Here is a 24,032-nt window from a genome sequence, read left to right as displayed (position 1 = left end):
CTACAGTTTTGGGCCATGACATGAATTGTCGCCATCATCATCAGCTGGCTCAGGAGTGTGGTCTGGCCAGTGGCCACACTATAAAATAATAGGCCGACTAAAAGACCAAATTAGGCCACCATCCGTACCTCTTATGAGAAATTAATAACTACGCACTCGCCTACTTAACTGAAATGAATCCCTGTTTGAAAATTGGGTTCCAAGGTGTCCCTATCTGATATGTGGGGTAGGTTTGCCAATTACGTGACATCTCGTGGTTAATTAATTCACATAAATTTCGTCGATTGGTATTTCTTTCGTTAGTGTAGTGTTCCTGATCTGAGGAATTGTTCCTGCAAAATTCCTTTAAATCGGCACTGAGATCTAAGAGTTTCAATCTGATCTTGCAAAGGATTGATTAGAGAGAATTTGTAGTTTGATTTGGTGGAATTTGTTATGAACTCTGCGGTTGAGAACTTGAAGATTGGTCAAACTGATGGGATGATCGGGATTTCATCTTGTGCATCAGATGATCCTAAGAATCCTGCAGCTATTATCGACTCTCTCAATCATGGAGTCAAATGTTTTTTGGTGGCGTGAAGAGTTCAGGATTGCAGTACTATGAACCAGAGGTCATGGAAGGGCGGCGAGTGGTGAAGCCTCCCAAGCCTGTGTTTGATGAAGGAGCTAAGAGATGGAAGAATGCACTTTGGCCAGTTCATTGGTTAGAGGCTGAATTTGTCTAAGATCTACTCAACCGCTAACTACTTGTGGGGAAGAAATGGACATGTTAGCATTCTGGGGCTGGAGGATGGGTTGATTGTATTTGATTTTGAGTCAGGAGAGAGTCGGGGCTGGGTTTTTGAGAAACGGACCTTGGCATATTAGTCATTGCTCGATCTTTCTTAGGCCATGGCTGAAAAATTTTGAGAGGATTGAGTTTGAGAATAAGAAAGTGCCTGTGTGGGTGAAGTTTTTAGGCATTCCTCTCGAACTGATGACTAGCAATGGTTTGAGTTATGTAGCTAGTGGTATTGGAGTTCCTCTATATCTTGAAAAGGCTGTGGAGAATATAATGAGTGATAATTCAGCTAGGATCTGTGTGGAGATGGAGGAACAAGGGGAGAAGCCTGGTAATATTGACGTTATAGTCGATGATGGAAGTCTGGTAAAGGTGAAAGTTGAATTTCCATTGGCAAAAACGCAGCAACAAATGAAGAAGGCTGTACAAAAATGGGTCAAAAAAGATGAAGTCAATAAGGAAATTCCTATGGAGTTGAAAGATCCTCGAAATGTGAGAGAAGTGAACGGGAGCCCAAAGGAGATCGTCAAATCTCCTGTGGCTAGTATAGCATACAAGTCACGGTTGGTCAAGTTGCCGAAAGTCCTATCTCTGTGTGTGATTTAACTTTCCCTAAGATGGTGCAGTCTGCTGCGAAGCCTGTGAAGGATTCGACTTCTAAGATCGAGGGGGAAGCTGCCACTTCTAGAGTCGAAACAAGCAATTTGTTTTTTTCAGTATTGGAAGCTGCTGCTGAGCAAGAGCCTTCTGGAAGTACCTCCCGACCTCAAGTTTCTCCTAATAGAGTAATCAAATTTGATTACTCTATTATCTCCAATGAAGACTAGAAATGCTGTAGGTTTTAATGACTTGATGCAAAATATTACTCAGCTGCATAGGAGGAGTAGAAAAGGTGGAAAAGTGGAAGTAACTGGTCAACAAGCCAGGGGCAAGTCTGCTCACCCCAGTCCTTCAAATGACTAAAATCTTGGCATGGAACAAGATTAATATTGTTTGTATCTTGGAGACTCGAGTGCGTGAAAATAGAGCTGATAGTATAAAGGATAGCATGCTTGCGGAGTGGAGTTTTGTTCACAACTATTCTTATCATCCATTGGGGAGAATATGGATTTTCTATGATAGATATGTGGTCCTCTTAGTTGTTGATCTATCTGACCAAGGAATCCTTAGTCTTGTTTCGCTAGAGGATAATACTAAATTCTGGTTTTCTGCCATATATGCTGCTAACACTGCCAATGAGAGGGTCCAATCCTAGAATTCCCTGAGGCACATCAAATGTATTGTTGGATGCTTGCCTTGGGCAGTGGCTGATGACTTTAACGCTGTGAGTGATACAAAAGAGGCAAGTAATTGCGATACTAGGGAGCTCCCAGGTATGGAAGATTTTAAAGCCCTTTATGAAGATACTGAGCTTCAAGACCATCCCTGGCTTGGAAGCTTCTACCCTTGGACCAACAGAAGATCTGATGGTTTCATTGCCAGGAAACTAGATCGAGTGCTTGTTAATGAACATTGGCTAAGTATGTTCCCTATCTCTGTTGTGGAGTTCTCAGCCCCATTGATTTCTGATCACTGCTCCAGTATCACATCAGTGACTCAGGAAAAGATTCAAAAGAAGAGCTCCTTCAATTTTTTCAATTTCTGGACAACAAATCCCAACTATGCTGAGCTTGTAAGGAAGGGACGGTCTAGAGATGTGGAGGGTACCCCCATATGTTTGTACTCACTAGAAAGTTAAAGTTGATGAAGCAGGATTTCAAGGCTTTTAATAAACACAACTATAGTGATATTCTAAGAGGGTCAAGGAAGCTGAGATTCTTCTTAAAGATACTTAAACTAAACTTCTTGGAAGTGGTGGTGCACCTGACTATGCTGCTGCTGAACGTGAGTTTTATAGTAGTTACTATGAGCTCAGAATTGCAGAGGAGGCTTTCTATAAACAAAAGGCTCGAGTGAGATGGCTTTCCTTCGGCGATCACAACAGAAGTTACTTCCATGGAACTATGAAGATTAGAAGGTCTAAAAGCAGTAATAAAGTGCTTACTCCAAATGATGGCAAAATGATTGATGACTCCAAAGCCATGTCAAAAGAAGCTGTGGATTTTTATAAAAAAACTCCTAGGTACTGAGGACCCTCTTGTAACTGGTGGTGATGTCTCTACTTTTCAGGATATTCTTCATTTCAGATTCTCTGATGACCAGAGGCTTTGTCTTTCTCAGCCTGTTAATATGGAAGAAATAAAAGAAGCTGTTTGGAGTATGGATGGAGATCGAGCTTATGGGCCTGATTGATATAGTGCACACTTCTTCAAAACTTCATGAGATATTGTGGGTAAGGAGTTAACTTCTGCCATTATGGTTTTTTTCTCTAGTGGTAAATTATTGAAAGAAGTCAATAGTACATGCATTACTCTTGTACCAAAGTGCTTAATCCTTCGAAGATGGCTGAGTATAGGCCTATTTCCTGTTGTAATGTTACCTGTAAGTGCATTACAAGAATTCTTGCTAATAGATTGAAAGGGGTCCTACCTAGTTTTATCTCCCCAAATCAGCGTGCTTTTGTTAATGGCAGGAATGTAGGGGATAATATTCTTCTAGCTCATGAGATTGTGAAGGGTTACAATAGGAAGGATGCGAGTCTATGATGTACTGTTAAGGCAGATGTGATGAAAGCATTTGATTCTGTTAGTTGGTTGTTTTTGAGGAATATTTTCAAAGCCATAGGAGCTCTTGAAATTGTCTCTAGGTGGATATTTGAGTGCATTACAGGACCTCGTTTTTCAGTTTCCATTAATGGAGGCATGGAGAGTTACTCCAAGGGATTTAAGGGGCTGAGACAGGGGGACCCCTTATCCGCATATCTTTTTGTTATGGCCATAGAAGTGCTTTCCAATTTACTTGACAAAGCAGATGAGGAGGGGCACATTCTGTATCACTATCACCCATGTTGCAAGAAAACCAAGCTTACCCATGTGGGTTTTGCTGATGATCTTATGATATTCCTTAAAGGTGAAGTCAATCCTCTTAAAGCTCTCTTGGCCATTTTTTATAGCTTCTATATAATGTCTGGTTTGAAGCTGAATCGTGCTGAAGTCTGTGGAGCAAAAATATAAGGCTTTTCTTTGGAAAGGCCGAGATGAGGATGGACGAGGTGCGAAGGTTAAATGGGAAATGGAGTGTAGGCCTAGAAGGGAAGGAGGTTTGGGTGCTAAGGATATTCAGATATGGAATTCTGCTTGCAACTTAAAAGCTGATTTGGTTGCTCCTTCAAGAAGCTGGTTCCATGTGGATCGCCTGGGCGAGTGCTTATCTTATAAAAGGCAGGAGTATCTGGACCTTACTACCCCTAACTGCTGTTCCTATACTCGGAGGAAACTCTTGAAGCTCTAGAAATACTGCTTATCCATTTATAAGGCACAAACTTGGCAATGGATAGTCCATTATTTTTCCTGGTACGATAACTGGAGTAGTATGAGTTTTATGATTGGAAATGGCTGCTTATATGGCATTCCTTCTCAGGCCTCTGTAGCCGTTGCACTCAATGTTCCGTGGACGTCTAGAATTTGTAGAGGGGGCAGGAGACTGGAGTTGCAACAGCTTGCGTCAAATGTCTATCTGGATCCTTGCAAGGAAGATGTTATCATATGGGAGGCTGGTAAGAAAGGAAGGTTCACTATTTCTAGTGCATGGAATGAGCTCAGAATGAAGAGGGAGAAAATTAGTTGGTATAAGCTTGTCTGGTTCACTCCATGTATTCCTAGACACAGTTTTTTTTATCAGCTGGATTATTATTAATGATAGGCTTGCCACTATGGATAAGGCTCAGAGGTGGAATACAACAGTGAACACAACCTGTCAACTTTGCTCTGGGGGGGGGGGGGAAGAAAGAATCCCGGAATCATCTTTCCTTCATCTGTCCTTTCGAGCAGCGTATCTGGAGCATAAGTCTTCAAAGATGGGGGATATATTTGCGTACCGTCATCTGGGCCTGCGATCTCATTTTATTTGGGCTTGTTTGGCCTGTCTGTCGCTTAACACAGCATCTACTGGTCTTTGATCGATATATATATATATATATATATATAATGAGAGATATATTTGCGTACCGTCATCATCATTATATTGTATTTTGGCTAATTATTCCTTTTGCCCTTAATTGAATTGTTTAGAACTAGCCTACAATCATAATATATATGCATATGCATGCCTTAATGAGGGCATCCCCTCGAAGATATCGTCGGATTAGTCAGAGACACACTTACCGCGAAGTATTAAAATCAGTAACAAATTACGAATCTGATTGCATATAATTTCTTCCCTAATTAATTCATGTATGTGTATATATTCCTTGCGCTTATATTATTGTTATTATTTTTATCAATTAATTAAGCAGTCGATCTCTTTATTAATTAATTAATTCATTAATCTCAAATAATGAAGAGTACTCTATCTTTTTCTGACACACAAACAGGTGTGTGATGAAAGTAGCGTGCCATTATTCACTTCAACTTCCTCAGTGCCGTGTCCCCTCCTCTGTGTTCAGGGTCTCACATGGAAGAAGAGACCAGCCCCAACTTAATATCATATGTTGAAATTCACCGCATCACAGAAAAATATACATTATTAACTAATTAAAATAATTAATACGGTGATGTCTACATGTATAATTTATATAAACACACAAGACAAGGCATGCAGGCCGATTCATTCATTCATTCATTCATAACCACACACCGATTAATTTAAGGATAATTATTAATAAGAAGGATATGCATGCATGCATGAACATCACATTCATATCCGAAGCTGGTGAATAATGTGAGCTTCCTCGAAAGCAGAAATGGACATAGTCAAAAAGATGAAACTCATCTGTGGCAATCGAAAACCAAACCAAACCGCACACACTTCTCGCCGGTACGTACGGTGGCTTTCTTCTTTTAATTAATCCTCACCGCTTACCAATTTCTCAGAAAAATAACTATTGTTAACAAGTTTTATTAGAGCTGCCTAATTATTATTATTATTGCCTTAAGGACTGGGCCCGATATCGACGTCTATTGCAATTAATTTAAGAATTAAGAACATATTTCCCAGGCCTGCCATATTTGTCATAGCAGGCGCATCGACTAAGAATTCAGTAATCCATGCCGGATTTTTGGTTGTCACATGATTCCCAATTACATTCTTATATTATTATATATATGCCTGTGTGTGTGTGTATATATATATATATACATATATTGGCATCTCTATGTATTTTTCGTTTTCTTCTGTGTCTTTTTATATACCATAGAAATGTTACAAACTCATGCATGAACTAGTACTATTACACCTTTTCTTTTCTTTTCTTTTTGGATGACTAGTACTGTTACACATGTCTTGAAATCATGCACTTGCAACCCCCATAAGTTGCGAGGGGATAACTTTAATTATTTTGTCTCCCTTGATACATTCAATATATATAGATACATTGGCTCCTTCCTAAGAGATCCTAAAAGACACTTTATTTTATTTTTTTAATACTTACCAAATGAGAAAAGACTTATTTTTAACAACATTAAAATGGTGTATGGCCCCTCCCACCTTATAATAGAAGGAAAAAATATATATGAGAAAGTTAACTATTACACGTAAAATCGTGATTTTAACCCTCGCATAAATGTGTGGATTATGCCATTCAAGCCAAAATATAGTAAAGAAAAAGATAAATTTTTCTACCAAAAATTTTTATAAACGAATAATACTTTTGCCCTTTAATTTATCTACTGGTTCGTGCATGGCAAAAGATCCTCGCTAGATGGAGATATCATTTAATTATGGAAGCTTGAATAAATCCATGTTTCATCATCATCAGTCCGCAAAATGATGATCATCAGCTTGAACCCACTTTGCAATATATGAATAGAAGACGAGACAAGGTAATTTAATTAATCATGTGTTGGGTACAACATTAGCACGCACGGACGCACACGCACACACATATATGTATATATTATATAGACATGCATATATATACATATATACGTGGGTCCTCTATATATTTTCCAGAGTAGTAATTCATGTGAGCACCCTCTGAAGTCCCGATACGATATCATTAAAGAAGGTGTCTGCCTTCGCACGATATTTGCAGCTTTCTGATTCTTCTCTCTCTCTCTCTCTCTCTCATTTCTATACACACATACAACTATATATATATATATATATATATATAATAAGCTATTAATTCGAAAGCCTAATAAAGCAATATATATAGCGTGAAGTTAAGAAATGCGATGGCAGTAGAGCAGAGATAGATGGGGCTGGCTGTATCTGTGGCGGGGACAACACAGAGGGGGCCGGGGAAAAGGACGAAACGCCAACTTCATTGCAATTATATCCATATATATGTGTGCGTGCTTTCATTTCATGCAACTGATCAGAATTCCCAAATAGAGGAGGACACTACACATGGTGTACGTCTGATTACCCCCCTCTGTTCGTGCCCATCTCCCTGCAATAAGGGCATTCACATGGACGTCCCCTCCCTAATTATAACTTAGCTATTCATATATATGTCTAGTACATAGGCTCTGCTTTATCAATACCCTCAGTCCTTTCTTTGTCGATTGATGAGGCCGATTCATTATTCGGGGCATGGTGCTAGAAGTTAGGCCCGCCATACGTCATTTATTATTAATCAGCCTAGGTGACTGATCGGTCGTCGGTGAGTCATACGTATCACAGATCGACGACAGTTTCTAGCTATATCGATCATTGTCCTGCATGCAGGAAAATTGATTGTACAGATTTCCATCAGCTGATGTGAATTATTAGGATAGATAATGGTTAAGTCGATGCGGGTCTTTTTTTTTCTTTCTTTTTTTTTTGAGGGTGGTGGTTTGTCTCGTGGTCCAGCCCCAACCCATTATCTAACACGTTTATAGATACAAATTACGTACAATCCTACTAATTCATAGATAGGAGAGTACATTTCTACCCACGTATGCATGCAGATTATACGTATTACATGAGGATAGACTAATTAATATTATTGGGCGGCGGCCGATGCCGGATTTTCAAAAGAAGAATTTATTTTCTCATATTGGATTAATCGAAATCTGAAAAACATGGTTCTTAAGATCTCCGTATCAATCTCTAATATGACGATCGAACGATATGTTATGGGTCCTCTCTACTCTTTCCGCGGTCCAATTGCATATGGCTCTAGATTTCCTCATCTAGAAGGGGCGTGCTGACTTAGGCAAAGAAATTGAAGGTAGTCAAGATAATTCTTCTTCTTCTTCTTCTTCTTGTTTGGCCAGTCATTTCTATTTAATTGCACGCCATTTTCCTAACAATTGGAATTAATGGCCCTCGTAGATTATGAATCGGCATCTATTAATTGACAATCAGGAGTGGCTCTTAACTAATCCGCAATTGACAAAACATGGAGAATCAAACAACTTTTAATTTCTCACGACACACTGCCATAATTTCTGCGTGTTTCTTGCATATAACCATATACGTGTCAATCCGGAATATCTTACCCTCCCATATTGCATTGCATTTGGTTTTGATCTAACTACCTCCAAAAGAAGTTAAAGCTGATTCTATGAGATATGTATATGATCATGGAGCTGTGTTGCGTCAATGTGAAGGCATGACTTGTGATGCGAAAAAGAAAACTTTGTCGACCATGAAAATTCGAGGGGGATGTGATTGATATATATAAAATATATATATATATATATATATATGATGAAAGTGCCCATAAACAACTAATGTCCTTATAGTCTTACTGTGGAATTGAATTCAAGGTATCAGACAACAGCTTCAAGTCAAGGAAAAGGAAGCGGTGGAGGTCCTCGTCGTTGTTTCGTAGTACTATCCTCCCATCTTTTGCTTGTCTCCATATTGATTTTGTCTGGGAAGATGGAGGAAATTGGGCACTAATTATGAAAGTGACAATTGAACACGTATTTTTTTTTGATAGCAAACTCAGGCAAACTTTTCGCATGTGCAGTTAGGATATTATCCTAAATTCATCAAAATATTGAACCTAATTAAGGTATCTGCTATCCCACGAGAAAGATAATTCTCTGTGCAAGTCGGTAAAAAAATTTCAAAACATCAGAATTTTTACATGTCAAATGATGTCTCTTCACTGTAGCGAGTGTGATTAATATGATATACATTGCATTCTTAAAGCCAACTACCATTTGAAAATCATAGTACGTAATTAGAGTACAAGGATCTTTTGTTTTTCAAAAGAAAATATCGCAAAAGTTGTTACGGATTATGAGTTGAATTTGCAACCACTCAGCTTCAATTGTGGAGTACGATGGCACCAAATCGCACCAAAAACGATTGAGGGAGTAGGGAGTGAAACTGGCCCCAACAATTGCTCTCCAAGAAAAAGCAAGCTATTAGCGTCTCGAATTCGTTTCATGTAGACGGAAATCAAAACATTATATATTATTTGACGAAATGAAAGGAGGGGTTTTGGAATACAGAGGTCATATTAGGAGACCTACCAATAAATCATATTTATAAATCTTATAGTAAACAAATGAATGTGCATATAGAAGCAACAAAATCATGGGAAGTGAGGCCCATAAGCAGAGTCCCCATCACTTTGCCAAAAGGAGAAGAAAACAAAAAAACAAAGAGAAAGCAGTTGGGAAGTTGCAGAAAGTGCATCAAATCCAAGAAATGAGCAAGTTTTTGAAACTTACCACCCCCCCACATCAACCTACACACACACACACACTCTCTCTCTCTCTCTCTCTATATATATATATATATATATATATGATAATATATAATATGGGTAACTTTCGTTGCTGAGGTGACGAGGTCAATGAGAGCAGAAGAAGGAAGAAATGGGTTCACATGGAATGGCGACCATTCAAAATGAGCCGCCCAACCTAATGAACCATTCGTTGGGGTCTTAATGGGTGGGCAGCACATGGGTCCACCATCCATCTCCACATCTCAACCCTGCAACACATTTAGATGATGATTCCACTTAATGTTCATAGATCTATATATATATATATATAGATATATATGATGGATTGTGATGTTTCTTTATAAAATTGCACCAACAACTTCTTTTCAAAGGTTCTATATCTATCCATAATTTGACGTTAGCTAGTTCCTATATACTTTTTTTCTTTTTCCTTGAATAATTTGAGGTCGAGGGTTACTCTCTTTTTTTCTTCTTTTTTTTTTTGCTGGGTAAAAAAAGAGAGGAAAAAACTAATTTGAGGTCGAGGATTACTATTGCTCATGATATATGATGATATCAAGGCATTGCGAATAGTCGCATTAACCATATCACGACGCATGCTCAACGCAGGAGGAATATATAAAAGACCAAAACCGACTCTACACTATAAATGTTGAGCGTCATCTTTTATCTTTGGATGAATTTACTATAACGTGTCATGCATGCTCGTGCATATCACGTCGTAAAGATTCATGTTGCTCGAATTCCTAGAGTCGGGAATCTTGTGAAACCCAAATTGATCATGGCCAGAGTCGAATATATTGGGAATGGATCAGAGATCATGTCTAAACGAGATGACTAATAATTGTTTAGGGAATATATTTCGAGACTTCCTTCTCCTACGCCAAATACCTAGCTAGGCAGATGAGCTTCTAGTATGATCAAGTCGGACATCATAGCGATTCCCGACAAGATATAGTCGAGTATCAATTATTGGCACATTCAACGAATTAAATTCCTCAAAACTCTTAGATACCTAGTTAGGCTGGCTAGCTAGTCAGGGGAAGGAAGAAAACCCTCTGTAAATAAAGCCTAGACTAGAGAGGAGCATATCACATATGTCCGCATCATAACAAAGGACTCATTATTCAACTAAATTGGAGTTTAGTGGCTGACATAGGCAAATGCTTCCGTGATTTAGGATCCCGGGATTAGGAAACCGTCCAATTGATGGTGGGCCCCGAATCCTTCTGATTGGGATTTGTTGGCCATTAGCCCTAGAGTTTCATTTCTCATTAATCGCGTTTATCTTATTTCATTTACTGTAGGAGGTAAAATTGAAAAAAAAAATCCAAGAAAGAGGGTATAATGTAGTAATTTACCTCGCAATCAAAAAAGAAAAATTAAAAAATCTCCATTTTATGATATATATAGATATAGATATTAACTCTTGTGGATTATATATTAACTAATAATTATAAGTTCAAAACTCTATTTGAATAATAAATGAATGAATGGGTGTAATTTAGCCGGCAAAATAGTTTCGTGGAATTCATGCACGTGTAACAACAATGAGAATTGGCCGTGATTATATTTGATTATATTATTTCAAACTTGATCGACAATTCTTTGTTTTTTAATTCTAGAATTTCTAGGCTTTATCTATATATTTATTTGCTTATTCATTTGAGGATTTATTAGTCAATAGTCATGAGCTTCGTCCTGATCTGTTCACGGGTGTCGATGGATACTTGTGGATATATAAAACAATGACATAACATTATTACTTAGTCTAGTCAGAGGTTAGGACTTCATTAAGTTGGTTGCCAGCGAAAAATTTGAAACTTCAACGGTATCACGGGATTCGGATATGTTTATCGGAGAATTGCTTAGCGTATTAAGCGATGAAAATAGGTGGGAACATCAAAATGTTGGTAAAAGAAAGCATAATTTTTTATCATGATTTTGATTGACCATTGGCCCAATAATTATTGCCAAATTCATTATTTGCTTAAAGCAACTGTTCTCTTGCGAAAGAACACCATTCCTTACGTTTCAAAAGTCCTCTCATTGACCTTACATGTCGTGAAGCCTCCGGACATGTAGATCCACTCTTTCCTATTTAAAATGTATCTTAGTCAATTTGAAATTATGTGTTGGCTTGATTTTTTTTTTCCTAGTGATATATTTTTGGACTGATTGACATAGTGGGAAGGAAAAAAATAGAAAGAAATCATTATTGGATTACCAAACATTGTATATTCTAAATATTATACATATACATATATAATATGAAGTTTCTTGATTAAAATCGTGATCAATAAGTGGAAAACCTAGATACGGATTTCTCCATTAATTTCTTTTTCCTCTAGTTGGTATGCCCAATAGATATCTTCTCTAGGATCTTGCCATATCACATAGATAGTTGGATTTAATGTATTCCCCCAATATTCAATTCAAGTTCCAACCTTGAATTCACATATCTTAACGTACAAGATTTAAATAATTAGAAGAATTGCTTAGGTCAAGCGGTTATTTCCTCGCCATAAATCATGAAGGTCATCGAGATCCAAAAACGATTTTATTTTCCTTGGAAGATGGGTTATTTTTTGTCAGTGGTACTAGCAACAAGAAAGAAGATACGAGGAACAAGAAGATATAACTATCGATTTTTTGTATAGTTAATGTTGATATTGCGCAAAATAATTGATGATGATAATGTAAACATGTGATAAAAAGAAAAAAAAAAGTTTAAATACTACTATTATTTCAACGCTCCACCAATGCCATCTGTTACCACTATCGGTAAAGCCATCTTTAATCGTTGCCGTGATTTCACCTCTAAACACTGAGAAATATAATCGACGGTGCTCCAGGGAAATGCTTCGACAATATTTGTCAGGACAGGAGGAATACCTCCTTGTCATCTTTATGTATCTTATTCGCCTCAACTAATTCAAGAGACGGGGAAAGACAACATGATGAAGATAAGAAGAGTAAACTAACAATTTGCCTATTGTGATATTGATATCATATTAAATCAGATCTCAAAAAATTTTTTATATCAATTTGGACCTTGACGGATTAAGTATATATTAGATGACCCCTTATGTCTGTCTGTTGTCTAATAGTGGACGAAAATATCTGATGTGATATTATTTCTTACTTTTTTTTTACATCAATTTTGACATTGACCTATTAAGTATACATCATATTATCCCTTCCTCAAAGGGTTCCGTCGAGTTTTTAACTGCAGACAAACGGAATTGGCAATATGATGTACATTTAATATGTTAAAATCAACATTAATGTAATAAATTTCTTGAGGTCATATTTAATGTAACATCGATTTTTTAAGGGGCAAATTGTTAGTTTACACATATAACAATGACACGAGGCTGTTTTATATTTTTATGAGACGCCCTTTGTGCTCGAGTACAATCGATAAAAGTGATAAATTAGATGATTCTTAATTAGACTACTAAAGTAACTAAACTACACACCTTCCGTTCGCGATGGTACTTGATCTATTATGTGGCCTATTAGAGGGAGCCAAATTACATATATGTACTTACTGGCTAGAGCATAATAGGCGATTGTTCATATATTGTCTGGAGATATATATATATATATATATTGATATAATTGAAAGCACTTAGTAAAATTACAGAAGTGAGAGAGATCTCTCTTTTCTTTTTCTTTTTCTTTTTTTCCTTTTTTTGCTTAGAAATTCCCTATCTGTCTTTATCTTTTTAAAAAAAGGGGAAAAGACTGACCAATTCACAGGTTGTCTCAAGTGCCTCGCCAACTTGGGAGTTGAAATTTCTCTTTCAAAGCAAAAGCCCCCACCTCTCCCCATCTTTCTCTCTGACCCGATTCTGCAGTCACGATTTCTGCATCTACCCTTTTAATTTTTATTTTTATATTGATGATTTGATTGAAGATAATATACTCACAAAAAATATGTTTTAATATTTATATATAGCTTATAAAGGAGTACACATACTATACAAGAAAAGAGGAAGGGAAAAAAAGAGGAAGGTTAAATTTAAGAAAGAAAAAAAAGAGAAAGGGCAAAAAAAAGTATAATTAATTGGTCCTTGAATTTTTCACAGCAGTTCAGTCCACCCTATCCTTTTAACCTGTCTCCACAAGGGCTCCAACTTTATCGAAATTCTTCACGCAGCCTCCTTTTCAAGATTTTCCAAGTCTTTGGGACCATCACCATGTCGACTTTCGATAACTATTAACGCGGTGAAATGAGCTCAAGAGAAGCCATCAACAGTGAATTGAACAAATTCTAAGAATTCATGGACGAGGTTCATTATTGGAACTTCCAGTGATGGGAGCACTATAGCTTAAGAGTTTGAAACCCTACTATATTAAAAATTGATTGATAAATCTCATTTCACGTGTAGTATTATATTAAAATCTGATAAAAATTTCTATAATATTCTTTCTATCGTTTTGTGTTGTCAAACTCTTGATTTGAACTCTTCAATATTAAAATTTTCGTTTTTACTTTATGTGGCTATTCAACTCATCACAAAAACATAATTTTGATAAATTCACACAAAAAACGTGATTTCGTTCAATAAAAACAATAGAAACTCGATTCTATCAACTCAAAAATGACAGCAATCTAATTGCAGTCGATTAAATTTGATAGTTGACTTAATATTATATAGCGCAAAACTAAAAAGATATAAAAGATAATTCATGATTTCCTATTTCCAAACTAACTCTTTTCAGCAAAATCTATATTTAAAAATTATCAGAAAATAAATAACGTGTACTTTGCTATATAGGCTGTCAAAGATATGTAAGTTGGGGGAGTCGATCAAAAAAAGATATGTAAATTGAGCTTCAATTTGAACTTTACAGCGGTTATCGTTGATATAGATAGGTATAAAATTATTCTCTAAACATTATATTAGAAACCCACTATTATATGATTCGATTTTACATTTCAATTTTATGGACCATCTACTTTTTCAACCTCAAAACTCGATATTGAGTACCTTGGTCAAAACCATTCGTATCTTAGATGGAGGACCATTTGATGTGCATCGCAAAAATACTTGGACGTTTAAAGGCACACGGGAGACCGAAGCATAATTAGAAAATAAACTTTTTTTGAAAGTATAAATTTCGAATAAAGTTGGAAGTGTTGATTAAGCAAATTATAAGCAAAGGGACCACATTGGTGAAAAAGGCAAAGTCAAGACCAAATATACTAATTTCCGGAAAAGAAAAAGGTCCCCAAAAAAATTAAAAAAAAAGGAAAGGAAGCATAGAGAAACGACAAGAAGCATCTTAGCCTTATGGCCTCTCCCCCCTCTCTCTCTCTTCGCATTTCAAAGATTTCAGTTACTTTATTTATACATTCAGCAAATATTTATCCTCTATTAATTCGACTAATCAATCATTTATCAAAATAAAAAAGGTTAATCAATCTAATTAATTGATTCTACCAATTTTCTCTCTCCTCTGCCATTATATAAACTCGCCCACACATCTCCCCACCACCTCTGTTCCGTTGTGCGTTTCTTGAACAACACACACACACACACACACACACACGATTCGATAATATATAGAGACCTCACACCGCCCCCAGCAACGACAAGAAGAAGAAGAAGCAGAGTAAAGGTTCAGCTGAACCCCAAGGAAGCAATCTTCAATCTGCCTGGGGAAGCTAATCGGGAGGGCAATTGGGAGGTCAGTCACTGAGGTTTAAAGTATGGCGATCGAAGCGCAGCTGCGTCCCGAGATGAATATCGCAGCCGGGTTCCCGATGCTCGGCTTGCCGTCTTCTTCGTCGCATCATGATTATAATGGCGGTTGTGGGTTTAATTCTATTGTCACCGCATCGGGGCACGGCCGGAAGAGGCAGAGGTTGGACCTGGAACAGCTCGTGTACATGCAGCAGTTGCAGTGCCAGCAGCAGAGGGGTCACCAGAACTTGTGTTTGGTTTCCGGTTTTCATGATGGCGTGGCGGAGAGTTACAGGAAGAGGCTGAATTCTGAGACGGGATTTGATCGGCATGGCGAAGAGATTGATCACTATCTTAGATTACAGGTTAGGAATCAAAGCTTGTCCCTTTAAATTTTAATGGAGAGCGCCAACTTTTTTCTTTTTTATTTTTTGATTTTATAGTGATGGCTTTTGGTGAATTGGTGCAGGCCGAGGGACTGAAATGGCTGTTGAAGGAGCAGAGGCAAAGGCAGGAGGCAGCGCTGCTGAGGAAGATCGAATCGCGGGCTCAATCCCTATTCCAGCAGAAGGACCAAGAGCTCGCCCGGGCTTCCCGGAAGACGGCGGAGCTGCAGAGCTTACTGGCCAAGTTGGAGACGGAGAACCAGGCGTGGCAGAGGCTGGCGCAGGAGAACGAAGCCATGGTCGTCTCCCTGAGCAACACGCTGGAGCAGCTGAGGGGCAGGGAGGAGGAAGACGTGGAGTCGTGCTGCGACGAGGTTGCCCCCGACCGGGGAGCGGAGGTGGAAAGCCGAGGAGTGGACAAGACGACGACGGCGACGTGCTGCCGGGCGTGTAATCATGGAGAGTCGAGTGTTCTGTTCCTGCCGTGCAGGCACCTCTGCTCCTGCAAGTCCTGCGACGCGTTCCTCGACCGTTGCCCTGTCTGCGGCACTGCGAAGAAAGCCAGCATCGAGGCTCTGATTCTGTGACCTGGCTCGAAAGAGAATGAAGGCAGGCGACAACCTTGAGATGGACAGGACATAGCAGATGAGCAGAAGAACAGAACAGAGTAGTTTGAGTACAGGAAGTTGTTCCGTCTCATCTTCCTTTCCTCTGTTTTCTTGAGAATTAGCTTAACAGATTTATTTATTTATTTCTTTTCTTTTTTTTTTCCTTTTTGCTGTTTTAAAGTAAATGAAACGGAAAGAAAAACGTACATATTTCCCTCTAATTTCTTCTTTTTCCGGCCAGAGTTTCTGAATTTTGGAGATTTTCACAGAATTAATTATCCGTCATGAGGTATATATACGGTATTGCTAACTAATACATATAGATATTCGGGGAAAAAAAAAACTATACATATAGATAGTATTGGCTCCGTGTGATATCATGGAATTCCGTAACCGGTATCTAATGGTCACATGCAACGAGTCCGGCTTCGATACCGGACGCTCACTCTGGTTGGCTCGGTTGGCAGTGATATTACATGGCCAAACCGTATCAATCGAGCCGTCGTCGAATTGACGGATAGTTGCAACATTTGCCTCGAGAAACTAATCATGAGCTTATCCAGGATGCATCCAATGAACACAAAACTGTTCTTTATAAACTATTTGCTTAGTATCCATAAGTTTTTTTCTTTTTTTCCTTCAATGTAAATGGAGCATAAAAAAATCGATGATCATGCTTTTGACAAAGTGTTTACCTACTATCTCGTTGAATCCCCAAATCTTATTGAGCATGTTCCAAATGTTCTGGAAAAAGTATACTTCCTATTTTTCGAATTTTTTTCCCCTTGTCATGCTACGGACAGCAAAACATCATCGAAACATATCGCGCGACAGAGCATATCTTATCCTACAACTGGATGCAATGTTGCTTCCTTGGAGAATTGTTCCATCCACTAGTATCACATCATATTATAGTGATTTTCCAAAAGCGAATTTCGAATTTCATTAATGATTTGATTTGATTGATCGGTCCATCAACAATATAGAAGGTATCATACACATCCGACATATACTTCCAGATTGTAATGGATTCTGTTTACGTAATTGGGCAACATGATTATGACACCCCTTCAATTTAAAGCAAAAATACATTTTCCAACTTGAATTAATGGAAATTAATATATATTCGATCTTTTCCAATTTTGGTGACACGGATAGCCTTTCTCTCTGGCCATAGAGGAAATCATTACCTAACCAATTAGGAGCATATTAGGCTTAGGCAGCTGCATAAATTATGAACGGATGTTAACCCTTTCACTAAAATATGGGCCCACTGTATAGCTCAAGCTTTATATCGAAAAAGAAACCCTAGCGTACATGATAATATAGTATTCTCCACTATCAAACGTACCGACTATCCAGTTTTCTGGAAGCACTTCATCAAGCCAATATAATTACGTTAAAGTGATGGAAATCAAACCGTAATCATCAACTCCATGATCGGAATCCTCGTACGTGACTGACTTAATGCAACAAGTAATCCGAGTGTATATAACATTGTTCCGAGCATGCGGTATGCCCTTTATTGATAGTTGCCCTACTGCAACCTGCAAATAAATCGCACACTGAGCTAAGCAACGCGATATCTGTCGAGAAGATTTGGGCCCATCTGATCTTGCTAGGGTTAGAGGGAACACCATACATCCTTAATAATCTCTGGTAGTGCTAATCAAAGAGATAATTTGGACAGCAGATTATGGGGTTTGTTTGCGTCTAGAGATAAGAGCAGATTCACGGTCAATCCTTGTATTGCTCCAACTTTTTCAGCAACATATAAATTTTTTTTTGGTGGCAAAGAAGTTTTCATGACTGTACCGTTAATTGGTGGCCTTTTTTCTTTATGATCAAACAAGGTTTGCCTATACCAACAAAAGTATTGGCTGAGTGGTAAGCAGTTCACCCCGTAAGGAGGAGAATATAAGTTCGAATCCCGCGAAGCGCACTTGTTGGGAGGAAAAATAACCTTTAATGCTCGATCTCCCGAATGAATTAGTCAGACCCCATTGAACTCCTAGATAACAGGGTACACACCGAAAAAAAAAAAAAAAGGTTTGCCTATAGACATGCTGGACCAAGGCAAAAATCTAATACTGAATTTAGCGTTCCGTGCGTCTCTCAATAATTTAATTTAAACCACATAATTTATAACTTTACGACATGTTACATAATAAATAGAAATTGTATCTCTTCTAACTTTTCGTCATATACATATAGCTTTTCGTTTGGCTAACAAAAATTAACGTGTTCTTGTATCCCCACTTAGACCTAAAATTTTGATCCTTTTTTTTACCAATAATGGAAAGGGTGGATCCACTTCAACTAGTCAAATGATCGTGCTACAAGATTATATATATATATATATATATATATATTTCTTTTACCACCTACGAGATTATATACTTCAATAATGCATATTTTGCACTTGATTTAGCCTAAGATTTTAGAGATATAGATTTAGCTATTTAGGAAATAACTGGTTGGAAAAATAAAATCTTATTAGATAAAATAAGTAGTTGTATTTGAAAATATTTTACGTGATTTGATTGTTTCTACTAGGATATTTTGATATCATTTGTTTTCTAAGTTGAGTTGTTCAGTGTGCCTATAGATAAGCGTATTGTTTTATATAATCTCTTGGGTGCTTCAGAATAAATTTGTGGTTTGAATTATGACCACAACATAGTCTATCTCCTTTTATTGTTAGAGAAAATCCGCTTGAAATATATTTATAGCAATGTGGATTAGTGGCCGGTATAAATAGATTACATTTTCCAAGAGTTTGTCTTTGGGAAGACACGATATATGAACGATATTTTAAGGTTAAGAAGTTTAACTATGCAAGCCAACAAATGTTTTTGTTTATAGACGAAGGAGAAGTGGATAAGTTATCCCAAAGAGCGATTGCTATGAAGATATGTTTGATGGGGACTCGATTCGAATAATGACATATGATGAAGATAATGTATTTGGGTACGTATTTGAATGATTGAAAAGTTGGTCAATGTGGGATGATTATGTTCCTAACCTTTTTGGTCAATGCAACTGTGCGCCAAACTTGTAGCTTAAGGTCCTAATCACAATTTAGGTACGATAACTGGTTAATTGAGAACATGATTATGTTCCTAATCCTAACCTTTTTTGACGATTTATCAACGTTTCTATTTCGCGAGGACATATTTGTATGTTGGTACCAATCAAATATCGATCTCGTGGTGTCCAAACCGAAATCTTTGCAAGCTATCAAACAATTAATTAGCTTCTGCCTAAACAACTGAAGAGGTACACATAGGTCGCTACTATTCCAAGTCTTTGTTTTGGACGTAATGAGTTTGACAAATTCATGAATGTCACTAATGGCATGGATCATGCTAGAAAGCAATTCGAAGAATGTGAAGCATGCGCCGAGAGAGAAACATCTTTATCTCATTTTTCAAATGCTTACCAAACAATGAACTCACGCAAACGTTAAATCTTTTTATATATGGGGATTTTTTTTTTCAATGCTTACATTTTTTTACAATTTTTGCGCAATTTACAGGGAGGTATTCATGCCTCCTTTGTGCCATGCATGTGATACAATCACCGATGACTGACCGACATGCATGTAATCACGTAAGTAATGATGATGATTACGAAGTCATTCGTTGTACCACACATTATAGGAGAAAATTTTAAATGATCTTACCTCAAATGACGTGATGAGGAAGAACCAATAAGAATTCTTTAATGAAAAATAATTATGACAATTATCCGTGTGATTAACTCCAAGTTTCTAGTTTCATGCAATTTGATTATTGCTTCCTCATGCCACGTGGCGAGGTAAGATCACCCAATAATTTCTCATATTATACGTAGCAAAAACATAAGATGTTTTCTTGTAAATTAGCTTAATTTAGTGAAGAACACTCTATAACGCCCATCATCTTTTTTTTTTTTTTTGGGTGGTGGTTGGACTATAACGCCCATCATCTTCTACATGGGCTACGAATTATAGGGTTAGTGGGCTGCGGGCAGAATCTGGACCATGGGCTGGAGTCCAATGTAGGCGTTCTGGGCTTCGGTTGCTTCGGAAAAATATAAAATTTTCCAATTTTGGGAAGCCATCTAAATCGAGAAAGCTGGGTTGTCGAATTTTCATATGCTTCTGATATTTAGAGAAGCGCGTAAAACTTTCAATAGATAATTTTCGAGGAATTCATAAATATTTACTTCTCATATTTAGACAATATTTTCTGTTTTCTTTTCCGACTTATTGAATTTTTTTTTTACTTCTTTCCTTTCACTGGCATATATATATATATATATATATATATATATATATATTGGTGAATTTGGGGGACCTGCATCATTTTATTTTTACGTAGATCACTATGTACACTACCAAAGATCAATATGTCCATTAACTATCATAAAAAGATCAATATGTACACTGCCAGGTATCTATATCCAAAAGTTTAATGTCTACTTATTGATCTAGTTTCGACTCAGGCCCGACAATTTTTATTCGTGATTTATTTTCATTCACAATACCCGAATACGAGACAGTCACGCTCCACCCTCGGAATTAATCGGGAGGAGATTTAAAAAATTCTGCTTTTCTGCAACCTGCGATTTAAGTAATCTGCAATGCAGTGCGAAGATGGAATGCAGAAGAACTCCCAACTCACTCAACAAAATTATTCCTCACCTTTTCTCTCTCCGCATAAACCCTCCGGGGAGCAATCTCTCCCCTCTGCTCTGCTCTGGCAGCCCTTCCTCTCCTCTACAGAAGCTCAGGCCTTGTTGAAGATCCCGCAAAATCTGCTGGCAGTTGAGTCCCACCATCGCCTCCTCCATTCCCCCTCCACGTTAGTTCCCATGAAATCTCTGCTCTTGCTTCTGCTTGAATCGGCGCTTGATTCCGTTCCTCAATCTTCCATACTGTGAAGGATTACCCTTCATTTTTCCGGTCCCGTCCCGAGAGATGGGGAAAGGAGTCATCTTGGTAGCCATTAGATTAGTCAGCTGACGATGGAGGATGATGTTTTGCCGTGTCCATTATAATTCTCTTCACAATGTATGTCGGGCCGGAAATTGTTTATGATCCCTGTCTCATGTTCTTGCAGCTACTTGAGGCTTCAAAATGGTGAAGAATTCGACACCGAGACCGCGGAAATTGTTGGTGTACCTCTATGTCCCGAATATAGTTGGTGAGCGATCGACCCTCTTTGTATTTATTGATGTCTCTGGGATACACATTAGCCTGCTCTGATAAGATCAACAATTATGATCTTTTCAGGTTATGTGAGAGTACTCATGAATTGCTTTGCCTTCGCCATATGCTACTCCAATAAAAAGCTTTTCTCCATTCTCTACTTTCTGAGGTGACTAACTTGTTTCCATGGCCTCTGAGGAAGTTCGCTATATATATATATATATATATATTGAGCTCGACAAACTAAATTTACAATGCCTGAATGTTTCAGCTTCGTGTGCGATGCAATTGATGGATGGTGTGCCCGTAAGTTTAATCAAGGTACAGAATGATCAAATCCTGTGCTGTACGTTCTTTGACTGATGTATCCCTGCAAAGCTTAAAAAATGGTTCTTGCTCGAACAATGACTTGGATTTTATGTACTTATCAATCAGGTCTTCTGTTGGTTGTACTTATATTAACATAGGCCTAATTGTGGTTCAAAGATGTCTGCTTCTTAGCGTTAAGTCCTCAATTTGCTTCCTAGTCTTCTTTGTGTGAAGTATCCCCAGTGTTTCTACTGAAATGGACGTGTCTGTCACTGAGTTTTATCATTGTAAGTTATAACTGTTAATGGTTGCAATGGCTAATTGTTCATAATATTTAGCCCATTCACACTAGATTTCCTTATTTGACGTGTCAAGTTCTGCTTAATTGGATTTGTCTTTTGCTGTGGGTAACTAACAGAGCAAGAATCTTCAATGAATACTATTGTCATCTAACATTATCTTTGAATTTTCCTAATCCTGTTACAGTTTCGACTTTTGGAGCTGTGTTGGACATGGTAACTGACAGGTGAATAGTAATCGTCCCATGCATTGAAAAGCTCTTTTCTAGTGTCTGATATTTGAGCTTGGATCGCCAACTCAATTTTGGGCTCCATTTGATTCGGTTATTATATTTGCATATTACAGGATAAGCACTGCTTGTCTGCTTGTAATTCTTTCCCAGGTATACAGGTAATGACTCTTCTTCGGCAAAAATCGGTTCTTTCTTGCTGCTGAACTTCCACTACTTGTTCCAGACTAACCTACATGAATGTCTTATCTCCTGTTGATGCAGTCCTGGGTTAATTTTCTTGTCATTACTTGCCTTGGATATCAGTAGCCACTGGCTGCAAATGTACAGGTACTTCTAGGTCGCCCTTCTCTGCCTATAAATCTCAAATTATCTGACCTAGAGCAGGCTTAGACGCCATGAATCAGATGCTATCATAATCATCTGAAAATAGACACCACATCAAACTGGTTGGGACATAGATATGTATGTAACTCATTCTGCTCCACCATTGATTAATGAAAGCGCCGTGTGGATCAATTCTGGTTCATCAGTGAACTTTGGCTCATATCAGCTGCAGTACATTTGAGTCTGCGTGCAAGCTGGACCTGGTGGCTGATATTGACTTATCTAGGGATTGAGTCTAGGGAAGAATTACTTGTTCGCCAGAAAAGAAATAGTAAATAGAACTTCAAAGAAATTTTCATTTCTATTATTGGTGGTGGAGTTGATGAATAGTTTTTGTGGGTTGTTTTGCAAACCGACTTTGCTCCTTCCAAGTATGCCTACTTTTACTTGATACTCATTTTCTTAAATGGCAGTACCTTCTTGCTAGGCAAGGGCAGTCATAAAGATGTAAAAGACAGCACGAACTGGCTGTTCAGAGCGTATTATGGGAACCGAAAATTTATGGGATATTGTTGTGTGGCATGTGAGGTAATTATTTACCACTGTCATTTACATTTTCCATGAAAATCTCTTTAAATGTCTATTTACTGAATGAATTGCCGACTCTGCAGGTCCTATATATCATTCTATTTCTTGTTGCTGACAATGAAACTGAAAACTTGGCGGACGTGAGTGATTATCTTGTTTACCATTGGATGATTCTGAACTCGTAGGAAGCCATTTCTAGATCTGTAATGTTTAATATGAATTTGCTTTTGTGTTCCAGGTACTCTTGAGCTTGGCAAAACAGAGTTCTCCTCTCACATTTATAACGGCTTTGAGCTTATTCGGATGGGCAATTAAACAGATTGTCAATGTCATTCAGGTAGATAGACTATTCTTATCTCCTGCCATATTGATTCTTGTTGTGATTCTCTGCACAAATGGCAGCTCTTATTTGAGCCGCTCGTTTCTTCAGATGAAAACAGCAGCAGATGTTTGCGTCCTGTACGACATAAACAAGAAGCAGGCCTCATCATAGTTTGCGTTTCGGTCATGATGGCGATTCCCTTGTCTGGTAACTGGTCAGGTCATGATGACTATTACAATGTGTTTCTTCAATACCAATTCCTTTTGTTTTCTAATGAAATACAACCGAATATGTGGAAGTCTGGATAACCTAGGATCTGTTTTAACCTTTCGGGACTTTCCTGTCCAAGTGCCACTGAATCTAGTCGCACTGCCTGGAATGTCTGAACAGATTATGAGATTACGACTGCTGCCGATTTCCTGTCAAGTAGTTGAACTAGATCATGGTGAGAGCATATTGTAGCTGTACATGAAAAATGTTTCAGGCCCTGACAATGTAAGAATGAGCTTTCTGAAATTTCCGACAAATTATCTCCTACATACTCCAAGATTTTACTTGCCA

The 24,032-nt window shown here is 37.8% G+C and overlaps 2 protein-coding genes across 3 annotated transcripts; both read left to right on the top strand.

The window, feature by feature from the left end:
* The first annotated feature begins 15,017 nt into the window (after positions 1–15,017).
* Positions 15,018–16,423, top strand: LOC116202292 (probable BOI-related E3 ubiquitin-protein ligase 3). The gene is made up of 2 exons (XM_031533797.1): positions 15,018–15,573; positions 15,678–16,423. Exons 1-2 carry the CDS (start codon positions 15,235–15,237, stop codon positions 16,179–16,181), a joined length of 843 nt encoding a protein of 280 aa, XP_031389657.1. The 5' UTR covers positions 15,018–15,234; the 3' UTR covers positions 16,182–16,423.
* A 4,384-nt stretch (positions 16,424–20,807) lies between these two features.
* Positions 20,808–23,987, top strand: LOC116202197 (probable CDP-diacylglycerol--inositol 3-phosphatidyltransferase 2). Of its 2 annotated transcripts, none has more exons than XM_031533631.1 (11): positions 20,808–21,011; positions 21,308–21,391; positions 21,481–21,565; positions 21,668–21,717; positions 22,192–22,231; positions 22,351–22,395; positions 22,499–22,564; positions 23,035–23,149; positions 23,233–23,289; positions 23,388–23,486; positions 23,580–23,987. In XM_031533631.1, the coding sequence occupies exons 2-11, from the start codon at positions 21,325–21,327 to the stop codon at positions 23,640–23,642; spliced, it is 687 nt and encodes a 228-aa protein (XP_031389491.1). In that variant the 5' UTR covers positions 20,808–21,011; positions 21,308–21,324; the 3' UTR covers positions 23,643–23,987. The 2 variants fall into 2 exon arrangements, with proteins under 2 accessions (XP_031389491.1, XP_031389490.1); XM_031533630.1 differs by having other exon boundaries at positions 20,810–21,049.
* Positions 23,988–24,032: the final 45 nt, after the last annotated feature.

The sequence above is a fragment of the Punica granatum genome, chromosome 4 (assembly GCF_007655135.1).
Source record: "Punica granatum isolate Tunisia-2019 chromosome 4, ASM765513v2, whole genome shotgun sequence".
Classification (NCBI taxonomy): Eukaryota; Viridiplantae; Streptophyta; class Magnoliopsida; order Myrtales; family Lythraceae; genus Punica; species Punica granatum.
This window is presented reverse-complemented; position numbering and strand designations above follow the sequence as displayed.

Bases quoted from the DNA above. Each gene is read 5' to 3' on its own strand.
- LOC116202292 (XM_031533797.1), top strand. From the start codon at position 15,235: ATGGCGATCGAAGCGCAGCTGCGTCCCGAGATGAATATCGCAGCCGGG. The intron at 15,574-15,677 runs GTTAGGAATCAA...GAATTGGTGCAG, and splicing joins ATCACTATCTTAGATTACAG to GCCGAGGGACTGAAATGGCT.
- LOC116202197 (XM_031533631.1), top strand. From the start codon at position 21,325: ATGGTGAAGAATTCGACACCGAGACCGCGGAAATTGTTGGTGTACCTC. The intron at 21,718-22,191 runs GTACAGAATGAT...ATCCTGTTACAG, and splicing joins TGCCCGTAAGTTTAATCAAG to TTTCGACTTTTGGAGCTGTG. The intron at 23,150-23,232 runs GTAATTATTTAC...CCGACTCTGCAG, and splicing joins ATTGTTGTGTGGCATGTGAG to GTCCTATATATCATTCTATT.